Here is a 24,268-nt window from a genome sequence, read left to right on the forward strand (position 1 = left end):
GGACGACCAGCACTGCATGGTCAGAGGTAGTTTTCCGAAGGTGCGAGGAACACCAAATAATGTTGTCAAATCTCTACAGAAGGCCTATGTGCTTCTAACCTTCTTTTCTCTCTTGAAACAGCCCAAAAACTCTTTCATCATTTTAAGTTTGTGCAAAACACTTATGGCAGTAGCTACCCATTACCCACAGTAAGGAGCTCGCTTAAGCCGTGGAAGAACCAGCAGTTTCAGAAACGAAAGTGTCAATTTCATACACAGGAAGAATTCACATAGTATCAGAGAGAAAGGGAACACAGAAAATAGATCACCAATGCTCTCTTTTCACAAAAAGAGCCTGAGACCACTTCTAATGCTGTCAACGTGAAGGACCAGTCAAACTGCAATATTTCTGCCATAAAGATCAAGAAATGTTGGATGAAATTTACATTTAAATGTATAGATACATTCATCAAAGCTAGGGAAACCTCGAGCACAAGGAAGGAGGGAGGCACTGGAAATGAGAGGGATAGGTTGGACAGCAGATGCTGCCATTGGCTTGGAAGGGGGTTGTGGGCGTGGCCAGTATAAGTAACAAACAGACTATGTCTTAATACTTACGCAGAGACAAGGGATGAACACTTGGGACTTCTCGATGAAGAGAAATGGAAATGAGAAACCCACTCTGTACACACATGTTCACAATTAATCTAGGTCCTTAAAAAGCTGCCTCCTAAATTGAAGGAAACTGGTTGTTTCTTTGTGGACATCAGGTGGGAAAAAAGTTTCCCCTGAAAATTGGTAAGGCTGCACATAGATTTGTGATTTAAATTTATATTAGACATATGGTCAAAGAACCCATAAGCAGCAAAGCGAGCATTAAAATGGTCCTATGTGGTGAAACCTTTGGGATTCCTGCCAGAAAATACAAAATGGCTCAAGAGGGATAGGTCCTCAATTCAGATAACGTGGATTTCTCACAGGTAAAAGCCTACTGCAAATAAATTCACAATAAAAGATTTTTGGAAGAGTAAATAAGCTAATATAAGCAATGCTTGAGTACTTGAGATCATGCAGAACACTGATAGACATAATAAAGTAAATGTATAGAAAATGCTTAATATGTAAAACAAAAAGTGTAAGCAATAAGAAAATAAGACATCAGAATCATGGAATGTTGAAAAAGAAGTGTGTACATCTTTTAAAAATGAGTAATATTGTCTTTGAAAGTTAAAATTCATAGGATAGAAATGCACAAAATCAGACATGAAAGATTAGAGAAAATTATGAAAAGGGAGCATAAAGAGAGAGGGTAATGGAAAATGTAAAAGACAGACAAGTTTACAGACCAAAAGTACAGAGTGAGGCCTATCAATATATATCTAATAAGAGTCATATCTAGTAAGAGTTAGGGAAGAAGGGGATATAAAATTAGGGAACTATTTTAAACCATAAATAACTTAGAATAGAAGAAAGAATTTAACTCTCAGATTTAGGAAACACATCAAGTGCCTTGCAGGATAAACACAAAGATCATACCTGTTCACAGTGATCTTAAAAGATCTAAAGAAATAAATTCACTACTTTCAAAGCACTTACAGATGTTTGGTAGTGAAAACAGAGGTACAAATACAATAAAACAATGTTATCATAGTGCCGAGAAAAAATAATTGACAACCTAGAGTCCAATACCCAGACAATATATCATTTAACAGTGAGTGCCCCCCACCCCCAAAAAACAAAAATACATTTCAGTCAGGAAAAGTGGGAAAAAATTAATCTCTCCATGCCTGAAAGAAGAAATGGGGTGCACATAAAATTATTGAGCAAAGAAATTGGCAAACTTGATAAAATTCAATAATTACTAACTTACTATTATTATTGTTACAAATGAATAAACATTAATAATCACTGATATATAGCAATGACTGTTGCAAATAAAATCAAGGTTTAAAAACAAAATGAAACTAAATACTAGTCAATAGTGAGATATAAGATTAAACAGGTTATATAGAAATCAATGCAATTTAAGGCTTTTTTTTCTGCAAAGGGAAAGTAGAGATGTGTGATCCAAAAAATTGACCTTAAATCAAGTGGATACTTTATTTTTAATTTTTGGCTTTAAATAATTTTCAGTTTTCAATTACAGTTGACATGCAATATTATATTAGTTTCAAGCATACAACCCAGTGATTAGACATTATATAACTTACTAAGTGATCCCCTCGATAAATCTAGTACCCATCTGACACCATACATAGTTATTATAATATTATTGACTATATTCTCTATGTTGTACTTCACATCCCCTTGACTATTCTATAACTACCAATTTGTACTTCTTAATCTTTTCACCTTGTCCCCCATTCCTCCAACCTCCCTTTCATCTGGCAACCATCAAAATGTTCTATGTGTCTATGAGTCTTTTTCTGTACTGCTTGTTTATTTTGTTTTTTAGATTCCACATATAAGTGAAATCATATGGTATTTGTCTTCCTCTGAGTTAGTTCACTCAGCACAATACCCTCTAGGTCTATTCATGTTGTTGCAGATTGGCCAAATTTCATCATTTCAAGTAATTGTTGATATGCATTTATTGCAATATTATTATTCATATTTTTGCTCTTTTATTTTTTTCTCTTCTTAAAGGAGACCCTTTAATAGTTCTTGTCCCTGGTGCCCCACTCCTACCCCTCAGCTGGTTTGGTGGTGATGAACTCCTTTGGCTTTTTCTTGTCTGGGGAGCTCTTTACCTGTCCTTTGATTCTAAATGACAGCTTTGCTGGCAGAGTAATCTCGGTTGTAGGCGCTTACTTTTTATCACTTTGAATATTTCTTGCCACTCCCTTCTGGATTGCAAACTTTCTGTTCAGAAATCAGCTGAGAGTCTTATGAGAGCTCCCTTCTAGATAACTAACTGCTTTTCTCTTGCTGTTTTTAAGATTCTTTGTCTTTAACCTCTGGCATTTTAATTAGGATGTGTCTTGGTGTGGGCATCTTCAGGTTCACCTTGTTTGGGACTCTCTGCACTTTCTGGACTCCATTTTGTTCAGTTTTTTTTCTGGAGTTTTGTTCTATTCTTTCATTTGGTACATGTTTCTTTGTCCCCTCATTTTGGCAGCCCCCAAGTGCTTGTTTCTTTTAGGTAGAGCTGCTACATCTCAGGCTGGGCTTTACGTAGTAGGTGTCCTGTAGCGTCCAATGACACAGCCTACCAGTTCACCCAAGTGGGCACTTGAGGTGCACCGCCAGTGTGGGCTGTGTATACCTTCCTCTTGTAGTTGAGCCTTGATTACTGTTGGCATCTCAGTGTGAGGAGTTTACCTCCAGGCCAATCAGCTGCAAGTACTGGTTGAGACCACTGTGGAGGATCAACTGTGCAGCACCCCCCTCCTCAGTGGAGTAGGACTTACTCCAGCAGGGCTCTGGTGCCTGCTGGGTCTGTCCATTGAGTGTGTCGCTTATGGAGGTGGTTGGGTGGTTCTTTGACGTGGTCTGAATCTGTCCACCAGGTGTGCTGGCTCTGGGGCCTCCTGGGACTTTCAAGCCAAAGTCAGCTGCCACCTGTGCCTGGCCCGGGGCTACCCAGCATGAGCTACAAAGTGATCTGCAGATGGCTGCTGCTTGTGCTGAGCTTGGAGGTGCCCAGGAGAAGCCAAGCTGCAAACCAAGGCTGGCTGCCACTAGTTCCAGGCCTTGGGCCACTTAACGAGAGGTACAGGGCACGCCAAGGCCAGATGCTGCTTGTTTGAGACATTTTTAAAAAATCTGAAGCATGAGTCAAGACTGGCTGTCAGTATGAAAAAAGCCACTGGGAATGGCTTGGGTCCATATGCAAGGTGGGCGGGGTGGGGTGTCTGGGAATCACCAGGGCAGGGCTAACAGCATTAGTCCAGTTGGTGGAGATCCAGAAAAGCAACAATGGCCTCTGCCCCCACCTCTGCCTGCGATAAAGCTGCCCCATCCAGCCTTTGCTCTAATACCAGACAACTCAGTTCCTCCCTGCACGTCCCTGATGGCCCTCCCACCCCCGAGCTGCTGCCTTAGTGCTGGAGTTTAGAGCCAGTGAGGCCAAGTCAGTCTGTGTCCGGGCCCTTTAAGAGGAACATTTGAGTCTTCAGCCGCCCTCTGTCTCACTCAGCCACAAACTCCACTGGATTTTACAGCCAGAAGTTATGGGGACTTCTCTTCCTGGCTCTGGAACCCTGGGCTGGGGTATCTGGTGTGAGGCTAGGATTTCTTGCTTCTCAGGGAGGACCCCACAGCCCAGCTGTCCCTCCTGATTTGTATCCACTCCATGTGGGTGTAGGACCAGCAGTTTCCATGTGTCCACCCCTGCATCAGTGTCAAGGTGGCTCCTTCTGTATATCCTTAGTTATAAAACTTCTGTTCTGCTAGATTTCAGGTGGTTCAGAGTGATGGTTGTTCTGTAGTTTAGTTGTAATTTTCATGTGGTTGTGCAAGGAGTTGAGTACTGTGTTTACCTATACCAGCCTCTTCACTAGAACTCAAATGGCATTTTATTTATTTGCCTATTTATTTTTTAAATATGTTTTTATAGTGTTTTAGAGAGAGGAAGGGAGAGAGACGGAAACATCAATGTGAGAAACATTGATCATTTGCCTCCTGCACGCCCCCTGTTGGGGATCGAGCCTACAACCCTGGCACATGCCCTGACTGGGAATTGAACCAGGACCTCTCAGTCCATGGGGTGATGCTCAGTCTACTGAGCCACACCAGATGGGCCCAAGTGGGTATTTTATTAATATGAGTAACCACTAAAGCAATATAAATATAATATATAATTTTTCTAAAATAACAGAAGGAGAATGTTTTAACTTTCAAAGCATCAAAGGGAAGAAAAGAAATGAAGGTCATGAGAAGATAATGAACTAACCCACTGTCACAAGCTATTTCATTGTAGACATGCGACTGGAGACTGAAAGTCCGCAGTTCCATTTCTGCATCTTCTCTGGGGAGACTCTAGGAATACATCAACCAAACTTGAATCTTAGAGTAAACAAAATTTATATACTTGCCTGCTTTTAAAATAGTTTCTTAAAGCTCTAAACACCTGCCTTGGCTTGATCCCAAAGAAAGGACAATGATTTTGTAACACAGGTTATAGTGTGGGGCATCATGTACTTTTCCATTCACGTTCCATGGAGCTTAGAGGGAGTAGTGACAAGAAGGGACTATTTCCTAGCATCTAGCAATCCTTTTATATTCAATAATTGCAAAGCAGTGTTTTTGGCTGTGCTGGATTCCTGGGTTGAATCTAATAGTTTCATGGGGGAGATGGCCATAGATGTAACCATAAAAAACAGAATGCATTTAGTTAAAAATAGGCTGGATTTTAAACGGAGGAAATTAAAACATCAGAATGGCCTCATAGTTTAAATTGCATAGAGATCCCTTATCAATACATTCTGTCTGATGAGGATGTTACGGTCTATCAGGATTTGGGGGTCTAATGCAATTACTGAAAGTATTGCTTATCAAGACCAGTACTTTGAATATAAAAATCTATAGGAAATTATGTTTCATTAAAGGGCAAATGAAATAAAGCAGGAATGGTTGCTGAAGAGCATCATTATCTGGCACTCAAAGTACAGAAAACTATAATTTAAAAAAAAAGAAAGAATGAGAGAAATGTAAATGGCTGCCATTTAGAAAGCAATTTCTAAGGGGATTTTTAGGATCTCTATAAATTTTATCTCCTAGATTTCTAATTCTCAGCATTATATATTTTCAGTTAAATGTTGACATAAAAAAAGGTAGACACTAGGGATTAAATAGACATTAACAAACACCCTAAATCCTATCTATTCTTTTGATAGATCTTTGCACGGATCTTCTTGTGAATATAATTATTGTAACTAGGTTGGGTGGCTAGGTGAAAAATGTAAAAAAGATTAAGAACTACAGATTGGTAGTCACAAAATAGTCCTGGGGATATGAAGTATAGCAGTGGAATATTGTCAATAATATTATAATGACTGTACAGTGCCAGGTGGGTACTTGAAACATCGATGGGCCCAGCTTGTCAAGTATATGCTTGTCTAACCCTATGCTGTACACCTGGGACGAATGCAAAATAATCTTGAATGTAAACTGTAATAGAAAAATAAAATAATAATTATATGTGACAAATATTTCTTGAATATATTTTTACCTCTGCCTCTATGTTATAATTCTATGGAGAAAGAAGACAGCTCACATGTTTTTTAAAGCCTTAGTATTGCACAATTCTAAACCCAAATCTATTCTGTGGTAATATTTATTTTGTAACTATATAAGAGGGACTGTAATAAAATTTTCACTTATTTTATATAGTTATATTGCCCATTTTCTGGCTAGGTTCCATGTTATTAGGAGAACAATACTGAATACCTGTGACACATAGTAGGCATTCAGTTGATTAGATTGAATAAATTAGCTTGAATAGCATTTAAGAAGTTTTTTTTTATTCCCCCAATATTTACGCCTCAATTTCCTCTTTTATTAAATTACTTCCCTCACAGGAATGTTTTGAGACTTGAATATGAGCACAAGATAAGGTTTTAATAACTATTAATATTTTAATTTTTAGAATAAAATAACTAAAATAAATGTTTGGCAAAGAATAAAATTAAAAATAGTGCATTACAATATACATTCTTAAAAGTAACAACATCATGCCTTGGCTGGTTTGGCTCAACAGTTAGAGCGTCGACCTGCGGACCAATGAGTCGTGGGTTCGATTCTAGCCAAGGGCATGTACCTTGGTTGTGGTTTGTCCCCGGCCCTGCTCAGGGTAGTGTGGGAGGCAACCAGTCGATGTGTCCCTCTCACATCAATGTAGAAAAACATTCTTGGGTGAGGATTAAAAAATAAATAAAAAAAGAAAGGAACAACGTCATTTAACTTAGATATAAAGCCTTAGCATCCAATTAAGAATACATTTTCATAAATATATTAACTGTTATTAAAATTTTATTTTTATATCATTGAATACATTTACTTTATCACATTTTAATTTTTTAAATCTTATTTTTTTGGAAAATTATTTTGAAAGAAAAAGCACAATTATATGTGGGACTATACAGATTTTAAATGTACTATATATGCTTTCAATATGAAGTTAATAGTGTCTTTTGCAGATACACTAAGAACTTTAAAGTTGACTTTAAATATGATCTTTATTTTACTTATTTATTATACCTCCAGTTTTTTAAAGATTAAAAAAAGGAATCCATGCACCCCTTTCCCTGAATCCTGTTTCTCTATTCTATGACATCTGAAAGAACAGCTATCTATTTTCCAAAATTATTAGGGTACGTGGGAAATTTCTGGTGATCTGGGACGGCCATAAGAATTGATATTGATATTACAAAGCTAAGAAGAAATCACAATATTTAGAAGTACTTTGAATTAAATAACTCTACTTAATCTTAAGTATTAAAAAAAATCCTTATAATTCTATTTTTAACTGCAAACTACTTTTAAAAAATAACAACACACTCATTCTTATGTTTTACTTCTACTCCAGTTTTTTTTATTTTTTATCCTCACCTGAGGACATTTTTGCATTTATCTTCAGATACAGAGGGAGGAAGAAAGAGAGAGAAACATCGATGTGGGGCCGGGGACAAACTGCAACCGAGGTACGTGCCCTTAGCGGGAACCGAACCTGGGTCTCTCTGGTCCGCGGGACGACGCTCTAACCACTGAGCCAAACTGGCCAGGGCCTACTCCATTTTTTTAATTGCTCTCTTTTCACCATGGTAACTTAAAAGAAACAAAGAACTATGAAGTAACATTTGCCATTTGACAAATCTTATTAAACTTAGGTTGTTTACCATTGAAACTGACTCTACCTACCCACTCTGTCTCAAGTTTACTTTCTGTTAGACAAAATATTCCTGTCTTTTCCCAGAAGGAGCCCAAACCATTGTCCACTGGAAACACTTATATTTTAGAATGTTAAACATTACAGGGGCTTATAAAATACAAAAATAAGTATTGGTCTTGGAATAGATTTCAAGAGTTTTTGGAATATGTATTCCAAAGACATCTTAGGGTTCTTGGCTACATTAAAGAAAAATGTTGAAACGGGGGAAAAAGAACTGTTTTGTAACTTGTTCTTACTGTACAAATCTAGTCACAATGACCAGATCCATTTAAAATGATAATTTAATAAAATCAAAAGGTTAGCAGAGACCGAGCACAGTCTATACTGAAGTTTATTCATAGTTTTTGTAGATTAAGAATGCCGTTAGCACACCATCTTGGACGTATCATGTATGCCATTTGGAGAGAGAACAGACTTTAGAGCTAGATAGCCATAGATGAGGATTTAATTTTATCTCTCACTATCTGTAACAATAAGTAAATGAATTAACCTTTTTTGTGCTCCATGAGCTCATCTGTAAATGGGAGTAATAATACACGAAGTAGGGTACCTAATTTTGGTACAGTGCTCAGAATTGTATCAGGCACGTGGTTGGTGCTTAGTCAGTGTTAGCTATTCTTCTTTATCCTGACCAACAAATTACACTCAAATAGCAACTCTGTTTTCATTTACTTTTTCTTCTTTTGTTGAATTCTCACGTCATTCAAATGGAGATTTACTTGCAAATAACCCTTTCATATTTTGAAAGTGGAACAGTATATGTCACAGAAATTTATAATCAGTAATATTTTATTCATTCAACAAATGTTTGTCAAATAGCTAGTATTCAGAGTCTAATGGCAGGCACCAAAAAGGTAGAAAAACTAAGAACACTTTTATTTCAAATAGCTTTTATTCACACTAGTACTAGAGGAAAATCTAATTCAGTAGAAAACACAAGACAAAAGGGAATCTTTCAACCTCTTTGAAGGAAAGTCATGATATTAACATCAATGATAATTTGGAACACACCATTGAATTTTCCATTTAATATTCTCAAATACAAAAAAAAACAAAGGAGTCAGGAAGAAGGTGAACATTGCGGGAAAATGTTCAACAATGGGATTGTTACTAGGTATTAATCCTTTACTGGATAATTATTTTTCACACGTGGAAAAGCATCACTGGCAGCACAGTTTTAAGAAAAGAAGTTTGGCAACATGGACTTTCCTCAGCAGCCCTGGATGACAGATTTTGGTGAATGGTAGCCAAAAAATTAAGGGCAAAACCACTGGTGCACAGAGGACAACACACTGATCTTATTACAGAAACAGATATCAGACCACGATAGAAAAGACATTTAAATTTTACACGAAGCCAGAAACTCCAGATTACTGGCATACACATCCACAAACCAGGCCTAGAATGTTTAATCACAAGGGTAATAAATATTGGCTTCCTGCCTGCCTTGCCCACATTATTTAAAAATATCAGGATATTTGTTTTCAAATGACACAAACTGCCTAGGCTATAATCTACTAAACGGTCACTCATTTTTAATAGTATGCTTCTTGTGCCCAGCAACCACCAAAAGGGTAATTTCATATGCCCAGCTGTTGTAGAGACAGACACTGACATTGCTTATCCACAAGGAGTCAGAGAATCTTACATTCAGGAAGAGCCCATGGGGGTTTGCATCTAAAAACAAAGTGTGCGTACCCAAGGAATTGCCATTCCGGCCTCTGATGTTAGAATTCTTAATCCCTAAGGTGGTTTTGTTTGTTTGTTTGTTTGTTTGTTTTTCTTTTTTGGGGGGAGGAAGGGAGAAAGAGAAAAAAAAACTTCCATGTGAGAGAGACACATTGATTGGCTGCCTCCTGCACGACCCCAACCAAAGCCAGGGATCGAACCTGCAACCCAGGTTCATGCCCTTGACCAGAATCGAACTGAGACCCTTCAGGTCATGGGGCCGATGCTCTAACCACTGAGCCAAAACAGCCAGGGCTTAAGGTGTTTTTTAAATTATTCCATTTCTACTCAATGTTAAGTTCATAAAAGCAATAGCCAGACATCGTTGCAAGATCTCTATCAATTGTCATAAAATGCCAACTCCAAGAAAGGGCACCACAGTGAAGCAGAAAGGATGTGACCACACCGTCTCATAAAACTTTGACTCTCCTTCTTTTATTTGAGGTTGCAACATTCGCCTCCAATGTGCCTAAGGCCCAAACAGAAAAATAAAAGGACTTGATTTTCTTTGAACAGTCTGGAAATATCTTACTTTCAAATTATATTAATTTAAAATTTCTCTTTTGCATTTTTTCTTCAGTTTGGAGTTTATGCTTGTGGGTTTGAGCCATAAACACATCATCCAAAGGGCAAGAATATTCTGTGTACAAACCTCTCTCTGTGATGACTAGCACAACACAATGTGTAGTAAGAGGAATGGTGGAAAACTATATTTGAGACAAAAAGAGAAAGTCTATATTAATAAAACAAAGTGGCACATCCAGACTTGTAGATCAAAACACAATAACTTGATCTATCTTTTCAGATAAGAATATAGTACAAAAGTCAAGTGGTTCTTACAAAGAAAGAGAGAAAAACAAAGATAGAGAGTGTTTATATAAAATGGCAGAAAAGAAAGTATACTCAGTGGTGTCTCAGAAACAAGTTGCCAAAGTTGTTTCTACTTAGAAAACATATAGTAGAGATTTAAAAAATTATACTGATAGATTAGATATGGCAATTTGGTATCGGCAGTTGGACTGGGGAGGGAGAGAAGCGTAGAAAGGACATTATTGGTTAGAATGATCGGCACTGTAAGTTGAATTCACCATATATTTGCTAAATGTTTCAGGTTGAGAATTAAGATGGTTTGAGAGATTGTTACAACCCTATTACTGTGTGATTGAGATCAAGTCCAAACAGCACCAGGTCAACAGTCAAAGGTTCAGTTGTCTGACCCGGTTTTTTTCCAGCATATTCGTAACTGACTCAGTTGTTTTGGAGGAGGGTAGGTAGCAGGGAGGAGGGTGTCAATGGGGGGAAAAGGAAGGACATCGATAATACTTTCAACAATAAAGAGACATTTTTAAAAAAATGGACTGTAGTTAATTTGGAGAAATCAAGCTAAAGAGTCCTGTGTGAATATACCATGTTCATCTAAAACATGTATACTCTGGCCATGCAACAATCATGCTGTGCTTCATGAAACACTGGATGGAGTGAAAGGAAGCTCAGAGGAGGCAAGGGTATGTATGATTTCCCATATCAATATGACCGGGAAAAGAAGCCCTAGAGAGGCTCTTCTGTATTTTAGTGATGGGGTTGATAAAGGTGATGTAATACTCATGATACTTCATTGAAAAGGAAGTAAATGGTACAAAATACTGCTGGAGCCCAAAATATAATTGTGTCCTTTGAGAAGACAAGAAATATTTGATGATGATCATGACCATGTTGATGATCAGTTTTGGAGACAATAAAATGCCTTCATTCCTTAGCACCGATCACCGGTTTTCATCTCTTTGGAAGGGGACAGTGCCCTCTTTATGAAGAGTTGGACAGGTATGTTGTTTCCCACTTTTTTCCCTTCTTATTTTCTCAGCATGCCAAGTGATGTCATTTCTGAAAACAGGGAAGAATGTTAAGATAGATGCTGCTAGAAATGACAATGTCAAACTCTGACAGAGTTATTACTTCAAGCTCAGAATGAATCACTTTAATACAGACACCTTTGGCTTGTTCGTTTAGTGACTATTAGATATTCAATAGTTTCATTGAGACAAACCGACAGTAAACTTTCAAAAGCTAGTGGAAAGAAATAATTACATAAATTGTCCTAAACATAAATACTGGGATAAAGAAATAAGTATAAAATATTGATCGAAAGGAAATAGTCTAACAGGACATTTCCCACATGACTGTTCTGTTTTACTTCCATATGGTATCTGTACAGCAGCCCAGTATATCTACACAGCTGGATGAATGGCCTTCAGAACTAGAATAGCACTGAGCTGTTCGGAGAGATCAGTCCCATAGTTTCTAAAACCTTCGAGTGAGATGTCCTGTTTTCGAATCCACCGTGTTGTCATGGAGAGGTGCGTGAGAGTTTTACAGGGGGTTTTGGTCAGAACTGGAGGCAAGTTTTGCATTCCGAGGATTGGTAAGGGAAATGTGATTGGTAGTAGTTTTCATAAGTATCTCTGTTTTCTCCAAAAGGTGATTTCTATCTCCATTATGGATGATTTAATTTGTTAAAATATTTAAAAATATTTTATCTTAAAATATTCTTCCTACTTCCTAAGCAATGATTAAATAGCCACTGTTACCGTTTGAGGTCACTTATTATCTAATAAAAAACAGTTCTGCAATTTAATATACAAGCCCAGATTGTATTATAAAATTGCAAAAATTAATTTTCTTACATTTTTTGTACCCATAATTACGTCTTATTAAATTGAACTCCTAGCACTGTTTACTAATAGATTTCTCAAAAAACATTTTTATTCTTCATATGTGCATTATTATGAGTTTGTGAGAAAGCCTATGTGATTATCCTTCGAAGTATGGATCAGAAAGATTATTGATAAAGCTTGGGGACAAATTCTTCTGATAGTCTTTTACTGGGAACTACTGTGAGCAATACAATTAGATGTGTCTGTCAAGAAAACTATACAAGTGAAACTACCCTTTCAAACAGTGCTGGCTATTTCTAAAGACATGTTAATATTCTCCAAAAGTCTCCATTCTGTCCCTGAAAGCTACAGTACACCTTGTAAGGGTAAAACAAAAAAGCACTACCTTCTGTTCTTACCACCACATTCAGCTGTGATTAATCCGCCCCATAGTTTTATCTACCTCTCAGTGTATCTCAAGACTCTCAGTGCAACCAACTGGTACGGTAGCACATGGAAGGATGTGTAATTAACTCATTAATGTGTTATGTTTTAAATCTAAATAATCATGGAGATGTCCCAGTGATCTGGCTCTATCAGATTGGTGGCTGTGCATAAAACTGCGATAAAATTATTGTAGGGAACACCAGCAAATTAGTATGTTGGCACTATACTATTTCATTTTCTTATTCAACATCTAAAACATATTTGGGAGGATTGAGAGCAAAAATAGAGATTTGTAAATATCAAATTTATTTTTAAATAGTCGCAATTATGTTTCCAATTAAAATGGTATAACTTTATGTTTTAAATAGGGGAGCCTTTCTAAAAAGCCTTTGGCACCATTATTAGGTTTTCTTTAAGTGAATTTCAAGAGATTACAGCAAAATAGCAAGAACTAGCAAATATGACTGGCATAAATTTCTCTGAAAATATCATGACATTTTTTACAAAAAAAAAATTCATTACTATTGTGAATCAAGATTGACCTTACTTATTCAATGAACGCAATTTTTTCACCTAATACTGAGTTACATTCCACTTCAGATTTCCTATTTCAAAGGACGTCTCAAATTTCTAAGACGTTAAAACCAAGTATTGAGCCATTTTTGTATATGTAATAAAAGTCTTTAAAATTAAAATGGTAATCCTAAAAAAACCAAACGCATGAAAAATATGGTCTGACTGTATAACAAAAGGGAGTTATATAATTCTACTTGAGTGAAATCTTTCATCTTTGATTTACAGGTTAGAGTCCTCTTTAACTAAAACCATATTGTTTCGTATCTTTCATATCATGGCCTTCCCTAAAACCTTGTTTTAATTAAGGTTTCTTTCAGATTTCTGAATAAAAGCATGACAATCTTCACTTATGGATTTAATATATCCTTTGAGTTAGGAAAATATATAAAAAGAAACATCAACTCTTTCAAAAGCATTGTCAGATATTAAATACTGCGAGGTACTCTGTATCAGTGTCTTTATGTGTTAGAGTTATACATTGAAACAGAATTTTGGATGGTAGGAGGATAACCCACTTATACTAATAATTCACTTTTAATCTCAGAAATAAATGTCCATTATTTTTAGCCTCAGACGCCAAGGCAACATGTGTGAAGGTTAAGTTTGTGGTGGTTGCTTTTTCTCACACGAAGGCACAATTTCAAGATCAACTCAGTTTCAGGTGACTTCAAACAGGCAATGGGTTCATGAACGCATTTCCAAGTTCTAGAATAGTCAGTACAATTGTTACGTCCTAGTCACCTCCATGATTTCACAGCTGTAAGAACACATTTGACCCAGCGACTGGGTTAACCTGGCAAGTATACGTAAATAGAGCAAATACTCCAAGCTCCTGAGCCCTGGGGAAGACTGTGGGTAATCTTGAGCTTCTACATAGGAAGAAAGGATGAAAAGTAGGAAGAAAGGAAATGATGGAAGGCAGAAAAAGAAAAGTGAGAGAGGAAGTTCTTGATAGATTTGGAACAAATTAAGACCATCCTTGAAAAGTTTTCAAAGACACTGGAAACCCTCCGCGGAACATATGCTCAGAAGTACTGTCATGGAGCAGGGACCGGGGGAGGGAGAGTTCAGCCTCAGGCGGGTTGCAAATCTTTGCGCGTGAGAACGCAGGGTGTTTGGGAAATAGGGTCATTTTTTTCCTCCCGCAAAAAGTGCCATAAATACTGCACCATCATATACAGCTCTTGCGGTTCGTTTGGCATGTGCACCTTGAGATCTAGCATGGTCTGTCCCTCTGAGAAAGCCCCAGCCCAGCCCCTCCATCTCGAACCCTTAACTAGCAAGAGTCGAACCATGTGTTCGAACAAAGGCCAAAAAAACAGGCAAAACCAAACAAAACAAAAAAATCCCTGCGATCTGTCGGGAATTGCTATCCGTTCGTAGCTGAAAGCAAATCCTGTAAACAATTTGAGACTGGTTGACAAAAAAAAAAAAAATTACCCAATAAAAAACTGATCAGAATGTCAGGAATGAGGATTTCTTAGGCTTTGCCCAAAATTTCACTGGCTGTCACAGCGTTTGTCATGACCAGTGTCTGCTGCTGTACTGGGTGTTCCGAGTTCCCACTCGGGCCTGGGAGCGGGCGCCCAGCACATTAAATGCAGGCTGGAAGCATTTCTTCCCATCGTGGTTTACTGTAACTGTAGAATCACAGCGGTTACATTTAAGGAATCTTTAATGCCCTTTCAAGTCCATCCAAAGAACAAGTGAAGCTGCTGTTCAGAATTTTGTGCCCAGTGTTTATGTTCCATCGAATCTGTGCCACCCAGGCAGCAGACAAGACATGTTTGTGGGTGCTGGGGTGGGGGGATACACAATGATGTCACACACAGGAAATATGGGGGGAGAGGGGGACTTGGCACTTCACAAGGCTGGCTCCTCTTCCATAGGCTCACCAGCGATTCTGTAAAAATAAACAGGCAATCAGAATACGGCATAAGAGTACACAATGACATTGTAGATTTTCATGCATAATCAAAGCTGATTTTTCAGCTCTCTCTAATGTTTATTTGTGTTATTCAGTTATCCATAAATAGAGTTTCTTTCCTAGGAAGTATAAACAAATGTCAAGTGGAAAAACATTTTAGATCCAAGCAATCATTGGAAATGTTCCTGTTTATATTAAAACATGTCAGAATATTTTATAACTCTAGATTCCAAAATGTACATGTTTTGTGTCTAGCTCAGTCCAATAATTTATTGAAGAAATTAACTACGATATTTTATTTTAGGAGCAATTGCAGTGATTTCCTATGGAACCAGTTTGCTAACTAGAGCAAAGGACCCAGCTAGCTTCTGGAGGAAACGCACCAGGGTTCTGGTTTTTGCTTCTGTTCTTTCATAACTGGATTGGCTGCCTGCCGGAGGCATTTCAAATCAAATTCTGAATTTGATTAGCAAATCGCTGTTACAGACCCAACGTTTTTACAAGAAATGCACTATGGTAGTGTGTAAATAGTTTTTATTCGGCATCATCTGCGGGGTGTTCTGCTCGGGTAAAACCAAAACTAATTGCTTGAAAATTTATACTTGAGATTTAACCTTAATTTAGTAACACTCTGAGGGTGTTTTAAGGCAAACTCTTAGAATGATTTTTTAATTTAGCCAAAAAGGACAAATTGTAGCAGAAATCCACATACATGAGGTGGCTGGATTGTCAGGGTACAATACTGGATTTTTAGATGCAGGAAGAATTGCATTTGAGTCTGAGCTCTGCGATTTGCTAATGTTGCAACTTGTTAATATTGTAACTGCACTTCTGTGAGGCTGTGAGTTCAGGTTTAAGACCATGAGCAAAAAGATGTCCTTATAGAATTAGTGCAGGTTAAAAAGAAATAAAGGCGGTAAAATGAACTTGTTTACAACAAACACTATGAGACATTAGTTATTTAATACTTTGGATCTATCTTTTCGTCATCTAACACACGCATTAAATTGTGTCCAATAGCATACAGATAAATAGTTATGACTATGCTACCATAAGGAAACACCATATATACATTGATGATGGTTTTTTCTGGGTGGTGGAATGATATGTAGGTGGTTTTAATTTTCTTTTTCATATTGTTTATCTACTTGCCAGTATTTTATAATGAATTACTTTCATACTAGAAAAAAAATGCTATGTTTGAAAAACAGCTGTTTATGGAAACAAATGAACTATTTAGCCATGTTAGTTTATAGATTTATAAGGAAAAATGCCAAGATTTTAACTTGCATTTTAATAACAAATTTCAAATACCTAAAGATTTTTATCCATGGAATGGTAATAAAAACACTATAATGCATCTTCTAAAGAATAAGAAATATCAGCCCAGCCGTTGCAGCTCAGAGGCTGAGCATCGGCCCATGCACCAAGAGGTCACCAATTCGATTCCTGGTCAGGGCACATGCCCAGGTTGTGGGCCTGATTCCCAGTGGGGGGCGTGCAGAAGGCAGCCAATCGATGTTGTCTCTCATTGATGTTCCTATCTCTCCCTCTCCCTTCCTCTTTCTCTCTCTAATATCAATTAAAAAAAAAAACGAATGGAAAGGGAATCAGTGGGGGAAAAAGGAGAAACATCTGTAACAAAAATAAATTAACTAAAAAAGAGATAGAGAAATATTATGTATTCATTATTTAACATTAATATTACCAAAAAGAAAGTTACAAATGAGCCATGTGAAACACTAAAAATATAAAATAAAATAATAATTTCTAAGGAAGTTATAGCCTGTCTGAGAGTGTACTGGATAGGAAAGTTGTGAGAAAGTGCTTAGAGTTGCTATATAAGATAAAAGCTATTTAAATAATTAAAATTCTATTGAAAATCCTTCAAAACTAAAAGTACCAGCATTCTGAAAAGAAAAATTAAACTAAGGAAACATTTAAGTAACTAAATTAAGTTATATGTAAACATGCAAAATTATTTACATTTGAGAATATAATACAGTTATAGAATCCTCAAACTAAGTATTTTAATGGAGACTGAATTTTCCAATTTTTTTCCCTCCAATTTTATTGAGATATAATTGACATACAACATTGTGGATGTTTAAGGTGTGCAATGTGATGATTTGATACATACACATATTGCAAAATGTTTACCACAATAACTGACCTTTCACTTCACATTATTGCCATTATTGTGTGTTGTTATGGTAAGAACTATGTTGAATTTTCTTTTTTACGGCTGTATAATATTTCATTGCTATATAGATGGCATTCTTTATCCAGTCATCTGTCAATGGACACTAGATTGTTTCCATGTATTGGCTTTTGTGAATAATGTTGCAATAAGCATGAGAGTGCAGATATCTTTTCAAGATCATGATTGTTTCCTTTGGATATATACCCAGAAGTGGGATTGCTGGATCATATGGTACTTCTGCTATTAAGTTCCTGAGGGTCCTCCATACTGCTTTCCACAGTGGCTGTACCAATTTATATTCCGATCTATAGTTCCCCAAGGTTCCCTATTATCCATATCCTCACTAATATTTTTATCTATTGTTTTACTTTATGGTAGCCATTTTAACACATGTAAGAAAAGATCTCATTGTTGCTTTGGTTTGCATTTCCCTGATGATTAGTGATATTGAGCACCTTTTCATGTAGCTTTGACCATTTGTACATGTTCTTTAGAAAAATATTCTAGTCCTTTGCCTATTTTTAAATTGGATTATTATTATTATCATTATTATTAAGTATTAAATTGTATGAGTTTCATGTATATTGTGGATATCAACCCCTTATTAGATACATAATTTGCAAATATTTTCTCTTTTTTCATAGGTTGCCTTTTCATTTTGTTGATTGTGTCTTTTGCTATATACAAGTTTTCTGAAGTAGTCACATTTGTTTATTTTTATTGCTTTTCTGTTTTTGTCATATCTAAAAACCACCTCAAAGACCATTGTCAAGGAGTATTTTTTTTTAAATGAGAGTTTCATAGTTTCAGGTCTTACATTTAAGTTTTTAATTCATTTTGAGCTAATTTTTGTGATGGGTATAAGATAGGAGTCTCATTTCACTCTTTTACATATGAATATACAGTTTTTCCAAAACCATTTATCAAAGAAGTTGTTATTTTCCCAATGAGTATTCTTGGCTCCCTTATCAAATACCAGTGACCACGTATTCATGGGCTTATTTCTGTTCCATTGGTCTATGCGTCTTTTATGCCAGTGCCATATTGTTTTGATTACTTTAACCTTGCAATATAGTTTGAATTTAGGATGTCTTCAGCTGTATTCTGTCTCAAGATTGCTCTGTCTAGTCAGGGACTCCAGTAGTTCCATATGAACTTTAGGATTATTTTTTCCTATTTCTATGAAAAATGCCATTGGAATTTTTATAAGAATTGTACTGAATCGACAGATGACTTTGGGTAGTATGGATGTTTTAACAATATAAAGTCTTCTAATCCATGAACATGGAATATATTTCCATTTATTTATGTATTCTTCAATTTATTTATTCAGAGCCTTCATTGTTTTTGGTGTATAGATCCTATTTTGCATCCTGAAACTTCATTGGATGTTTATAAGTTTTAACAGATTTGGTGGAGTTTTATGATTTTTTAAAAATTAATTAATTTATTTTTGTTACAGATGTTTCTCCTTTCCCCCCCCCTTATCCCCCCCTTCCCCTCCCTCCCTGCCCTGTCCCCAGTTTTGTTGTCCATGTCCATTGTTCATGCATACATGCATTTAAGTTCTGTGGTTTATCTCTCCCCCACCACCCCCTTTTCTGGGGATTGTCAGTCTGTACCCAACTTCCATGTCTCTGGGACTACCCCATTCCTCAGACTGTTATGTTCATTGTATTCCACAAATAAGTGAGATCATATGATACTTTTCTTTCTCTGTTTGATTTATTTCACTTAGGATAATGCTTCCCAGGTCCCTCCATGTCATCTCAAAGGATAAAATATCTTTCTTTCTTACAGCTGCATAATACTTCATTGTATATATGTACCACAGCTTTTTTATCCATTCGTCTACTGATGGACATTTGGGCTGTTTCCAGATCTTAGCTATTGTAAATAGTGCTGCTATGAACATGGGGGTACATATATTCTTTCTGATTAGTGTTTCAGGCTTCTTAGGGTATATTCCTAGAAGTGGGATCACTGGGTCAAATGGCTGTTCAATTTTTAATTTTTTGAGGTAACACCATATTGTTTTCCATAGTGGCTGCATCAGTCTGCATTCCCACCAGCAGTGTACTAGAGTCCCCTTTTCTCCACACCTTTGCTAACACTTGTTTGATGATTTGTTGATGGCGGCCATTCTGACAGGTGTGAGGTGATACCTCATTGTTGTTTTAATTTTTTATATTTAAGATCATGTCATCAGTAAACAGAAACATTCTTGTCTTGTTTTTGATGTTACAGGGAAAGCCTTCAACATTTTGTTGTTGAGTATTTTAGCTGTGGGTCGTAAATAGCTTTTATTATGTTGAGGTACGTTACCTCTGTACCCAATTTGCTGAGAGTTTTTATTATCAAATATATTGCATTTTGTCAATTGCTTTTTCTACATTTATTGAGAGGACCATATGAATTTTTTGATCTTTCATTATATTAATGTGGTGTATCATATTGATTGATTTGCGTATGTTGAGCCATTCTTCACACACCATTTGATCATGGAGTATGATCCTTTTAATGTGCTGTTGAAAGTGGTTTGCTAGTATTTTGTTGAGACATTTTGCATCTAGGTTCATCAGGAATACTGGCCTATATAGTTTTCTTTTTTTAGTATCCTTGTCCGGATTTGGTATCATGATAATACTGGCTGCATAAAATTAGTTGGGAGTGTTCCCTACTCTTCAATTTTTGGGGGGTGGGAGGGGAATGAGTTTGAGAAGGATTGGTGTTAAATTGTCCTTAAATTTTTAGAAGAATTCACCAGTGAAACGATGAGACTGGACTTTTCTTTTGTGGAAGTTTTTGATTACTGATTCAATTTCCTTACTAGTAATTGGCCTCTTTAGATTATCTATTTCTTCTTGATTCGAACTTCCTAGGTTGTATGCTTCTAGGAATGTATCCATTTCTTGTAGGCTGTCCAATTTGTTGGCATATAATTGTTCATAATAGTCTTTTATGACACTTTTATTTGTGTGGCATTAGTTATAAAGTCTCCTCTTTCATTTATAATTTTATTTATTTGAGTTATCTCTTTTTTTCTTTTCTTGGTAAATCTAGCTAAAGGTTTGGCATTTTAAAATCTTTTAAAAAACAACAGTTTTATTGATATTTTCTATTGTCTATTTCATTTTTTTTTTTATCCTCACCCAAGGACATTTTCCCATTTTTTGGTCAGATAGAGTGGGAAGGAATGAGAGGAAGAGAGAGAGAGAGAGAAACATCGACGTGAAAGGGACACATCGAGTGGCTTCCTCCTGCATGACTCAACCAGGGTTGGGGACAAACTGCAACCGAGGTACATGCCCTTAGTGGGAACCGAACCCGGGTCTGTCTGGACCGCAGGCCAATGTTCTGTTGAGCCAAACTGGCCAGGGCTATAGTCTACTTCATTTATTTCTGCTCTGATTTTTACCTCCTTTCTTCTGTTGATGTTATGCTTAATTTGTTCTTTTCTAGTCCTTAAGGTTAGTAAAGTTAGTTTATTTGAGATCTTTCTTTTTTAATGTAGGCATTTATTGCTATAAATTTGCATCTTAGCACTGCTTTTGTTGTATCCCAGAAGTTTTGTTAGGCTGTGTTTACATTTTCATTTGTTTCAAGATAATTGTTTTTTATTTTGTTTTAATCCTTGATCTGTTAGTTGCTCAGTTGTAAAGAGAAATTGAACAGGTGTTGTTTAATTTCCACATACTTGTGAAATTTCCAGTTTATCTCCTGTTATTGATTTCTAGTTCCATACGATTGTGGTCACAAAAGACAGCTGGTGTTATTTCAATCTTTTAAAATTCACTGAGACTGTTTTTGTGACCTAACATATGACCTATTCTAGAGAATGTTGCATGTGGAACATGGAAAGAAATGTATATATATTTTCCATTCATTGGATGGAATATTCTGTGTACGTCTGTTAGGTACACGTGGTCAAAGTATAGATTAAGTCCAATATTTCCTCATTGATTTTCTGTCTGGATGATTTATTCATTGTAGAAAGTGGGGTACTGAATTTCCCTATTATTGTATTGTTGTCTATTTTTCCCTTCAGATCTGTTAGTATTTGCAAAATACATTTAGGTGTCTGATTTGGGGTACATATATATTTATAATTATTTCCTTTTGACAAGTTGACCTCTTTATCACTATGTAACAATCTTCTTTGTGTCATGTTACAGTTTTTTACTTAATATGTATTTCTTTTGTTATCAGTATAGCTACCCCTGCTTTATTTTGGTTTTGTATTTCCTCTCTTCCTGTCTTTCTTTTGAATTAATAATTTTCCATAGTGGTATACTTTGATTACCTTCTCTTTGTATTGTGTGTACCTACTATAGTTTTTGTTTTATGGTTACCCTGAGTCTTACTTGAAACATCTTATAGATATAACAGATTATTTCAACCTGATAACAGTTTATATTTGTAATGTCACAATTTACATCTTTTTATATTGTGTATCCATTAACAAATTATACCTATTTTTATGCTTTTGTCCTTTAACCTTTTTACTAGAGTTATATGATTAACACATCATCATATTGGAGTATTCTGAAGCTGCCTATATACTTACCTTTACCATTGTGTTGTATATTTTCATGTTACTAATTATCATCTTTTCAGCTCATAAAACATTCAGCATTTCTTGTAAGGTAGGTCTTATGGTGATGAACAACCTCAGCTTTTTTGTCTTGGAAAGTATTTATCTCACCTTCATTTCTGAAGGACAACTTTGCTGGGAAAAGTATTGTGCTTGGCAGGTCTTTTTGTTTGTTTGTTTGTTTTTGTTTGTTTTTCCCAACCCTTTAAGTATATCATAACATTCTTTTCTAGCCTACATGATTTCTGCTGCAAAATCCACTGATAGCTTTATAAAGGTTCCCTTGTATGAGAGAATTATTTTTCTCTTGCTACTTTTAAAACCCTCTCTTTGCCTTTGATTTTAGATAGTTTTATTACAACGTGTCTTGGAGAAGGATTGTTTTGGATTGAAATTTTGCTCTGACTTATTAGCTTCATAAACTTGGATGTCCAAATCTCTCTGAGGTTTAGGAAGTTCTCAGCTGTATTACCTTTTACTTTAAATAAGCTTTCTGTGCCTTTTGTCCTCTATTCTCCTTCTGGGTCTCCAATAATTCATAAAAAGTTTGTCTTAAGGGTATTCCATAAGTCCAACAAACTTCCTTCATTCCTTTACGTTATTTTTCCTTTTGATCCTCTGACTGGATAAATTCAATGATTTGACTTTGAGGTAACTGATTCTTATTTCTGCTTGGTATAGTCTGATAGGGAGCTCTGTACTGAATTCTTTGATTCAGTTATTGTATTACTCAGCTCCAAACTTTTGTTTGGTTCTTTTTAAGATTTTCTATCTCTTTATTGCATTTCTCATTTTGTTCCTCCCAATTTTTGTTACATTGTTTATCTGTGTTCTCTTCTAACTCTCTGAGCATCTTTATACCAACTATTTCTCATTCTTTTTCAGGCAATGCATGTTATCTCCATTTCCTGGAGGTCAGTTACTGGCAATCCACTGTGTTCCTTTGGTGGTGTCAGGTTTCTTCATGATCCCCATTGCTCCGGTTCTGGGCCAGGAGGACATGAGCAGGTGTCTGCAGTGCAACCCCACCACTGGCAAAGATGGGGCCTCTTTTGTTGAAACATGGGGACTTGTAGGTACAATATAAAAGCTTTCTATCCAATGCTTCTCTATCCTTTATTCCCTTCAAAATCATTTTATAGTAACCATTTTTTGAAACTAGTCCATTTACTGCTCCCTACCTTCTAGTGAATCAAACACACATAACTGGCCAATTCTCTCCACGTCCTGGAGCACAGGAGTAGTGCTGGTAATAGAGCAAGTTGGAACATACCCTGGATTTCAAGGTAGATGCCCTGTGTTTATGTCCCACTTCTGACACTTTCTAAACCTTAACTTTGAACAAGTTGCCATCTCCGGATTGTCAATTTTCTCTTTAAAATTGAAATAATAATACCTGACCTGCTTTTAGGGTTGTGAGAGTCCAATGAGTTAATTTAAGAGAACATCCTTTATACACTGTAAAGTGTTAAACAGTTAGTTACAGAACAACTGTATTATTTATATCTGCCAGGTTGATAAGTTATAGTATCTCCCTTTTCATGTCATGGCCATTAGTAGAGGTGGTGTTATTTTTACTCAATGCTTGTCCTTAAGTAAAAGTTTTATATGTCTAGCAAAAGTTTTATATGGCTAAATATATTTTTTAAAGGTGACTTTTTAAGAAATCATCTTCGTGAAATACTTAGGAAATGACCTTGGGTGACAATTTAATGTTTGTTTCAGGTGAAGGAGGGGGAAGAGCCGCCCGGGCACAGTCCACTCCAACCGTCTTGACACACCAAGTGTACCCTGGTTAACGCAAACACCGTGGAGAGGGATAGGGGAAGGGAAGATACAAATCTTTACGTCTCTGAATTTAATTCTACATTTAATTAGGTGAGGTAGAGACACAGTGAAATGTAAATACCACCCCCCAAGTAAATTTTAGTATAATAGTTCAACTAATTGAAAGACATAAACTTCTATGCAGCAAGCCAATTTGACAGTGAATATTGATGGTCTCTTTCAATGAGGGACAACAATTTTATACATTAAGGGAAGTATTAGTTCAGTCCCCCAATCATAGGTTATGATAATTTACACAATTAAAACTCAGAAAGACTTTAACTTGAGATGAGATACAGCATGAAATAAAATTCTTATATTTTCCCCTAAATGAGTATTTCCTAGCCTGTGATTTTTAAAATAGTGTTTGCTCATTAACAATGTTTTTAGTAAGACACATCTTCTCTTATTTTATCCATTTAATTTAATCCCTATATTTTATTTC

At 36.2% G+C, this 24,268-nt stretch overlaps 1 protein-coding gene across 1 annotated transcript in view; it reads right to left on the bottom strand.

Moving 5' to 3' along the window:
* Window positions 1-15,128: 15,128 nt before the first annotated feature.
* The window catches only part of LOC118619781 (histone deacetylase 9-like), a 234,982-nt gene continuing 225,842 nt past the window's right edge, over window positions 15,129-24,268 (bottom strand). Inside the window, exon 11 of the mRNA XM_036246496.1 lies at window positions 15,129-15,175. Coding sequence (XP_036102389.1) covers window positions 15,136-15,175 — 40 coding nt within the window. The 3' untranslated portion in view covers window positions 15,129-15,135. The remainder of the gene's footprint in view (window positions 15,176-24,268) is intronic.

The sequence above is a fragment of the Molossus molossus genome, unplaced genomic scaffold (genome assembly GCF_014108415.1).
Source record: "Molossus molossus isolate mMolMol1 unplaced genomic scaffold, mMolMol1.p scaffold_m16_p_7, whole genome shotgun sequence".
NCBI classification, from domain to species: Eukaryota; Metazoa; Chordata; class Mammalia; order Chiroptera; family Molossidae; genus Molossus; species Molossus molossus.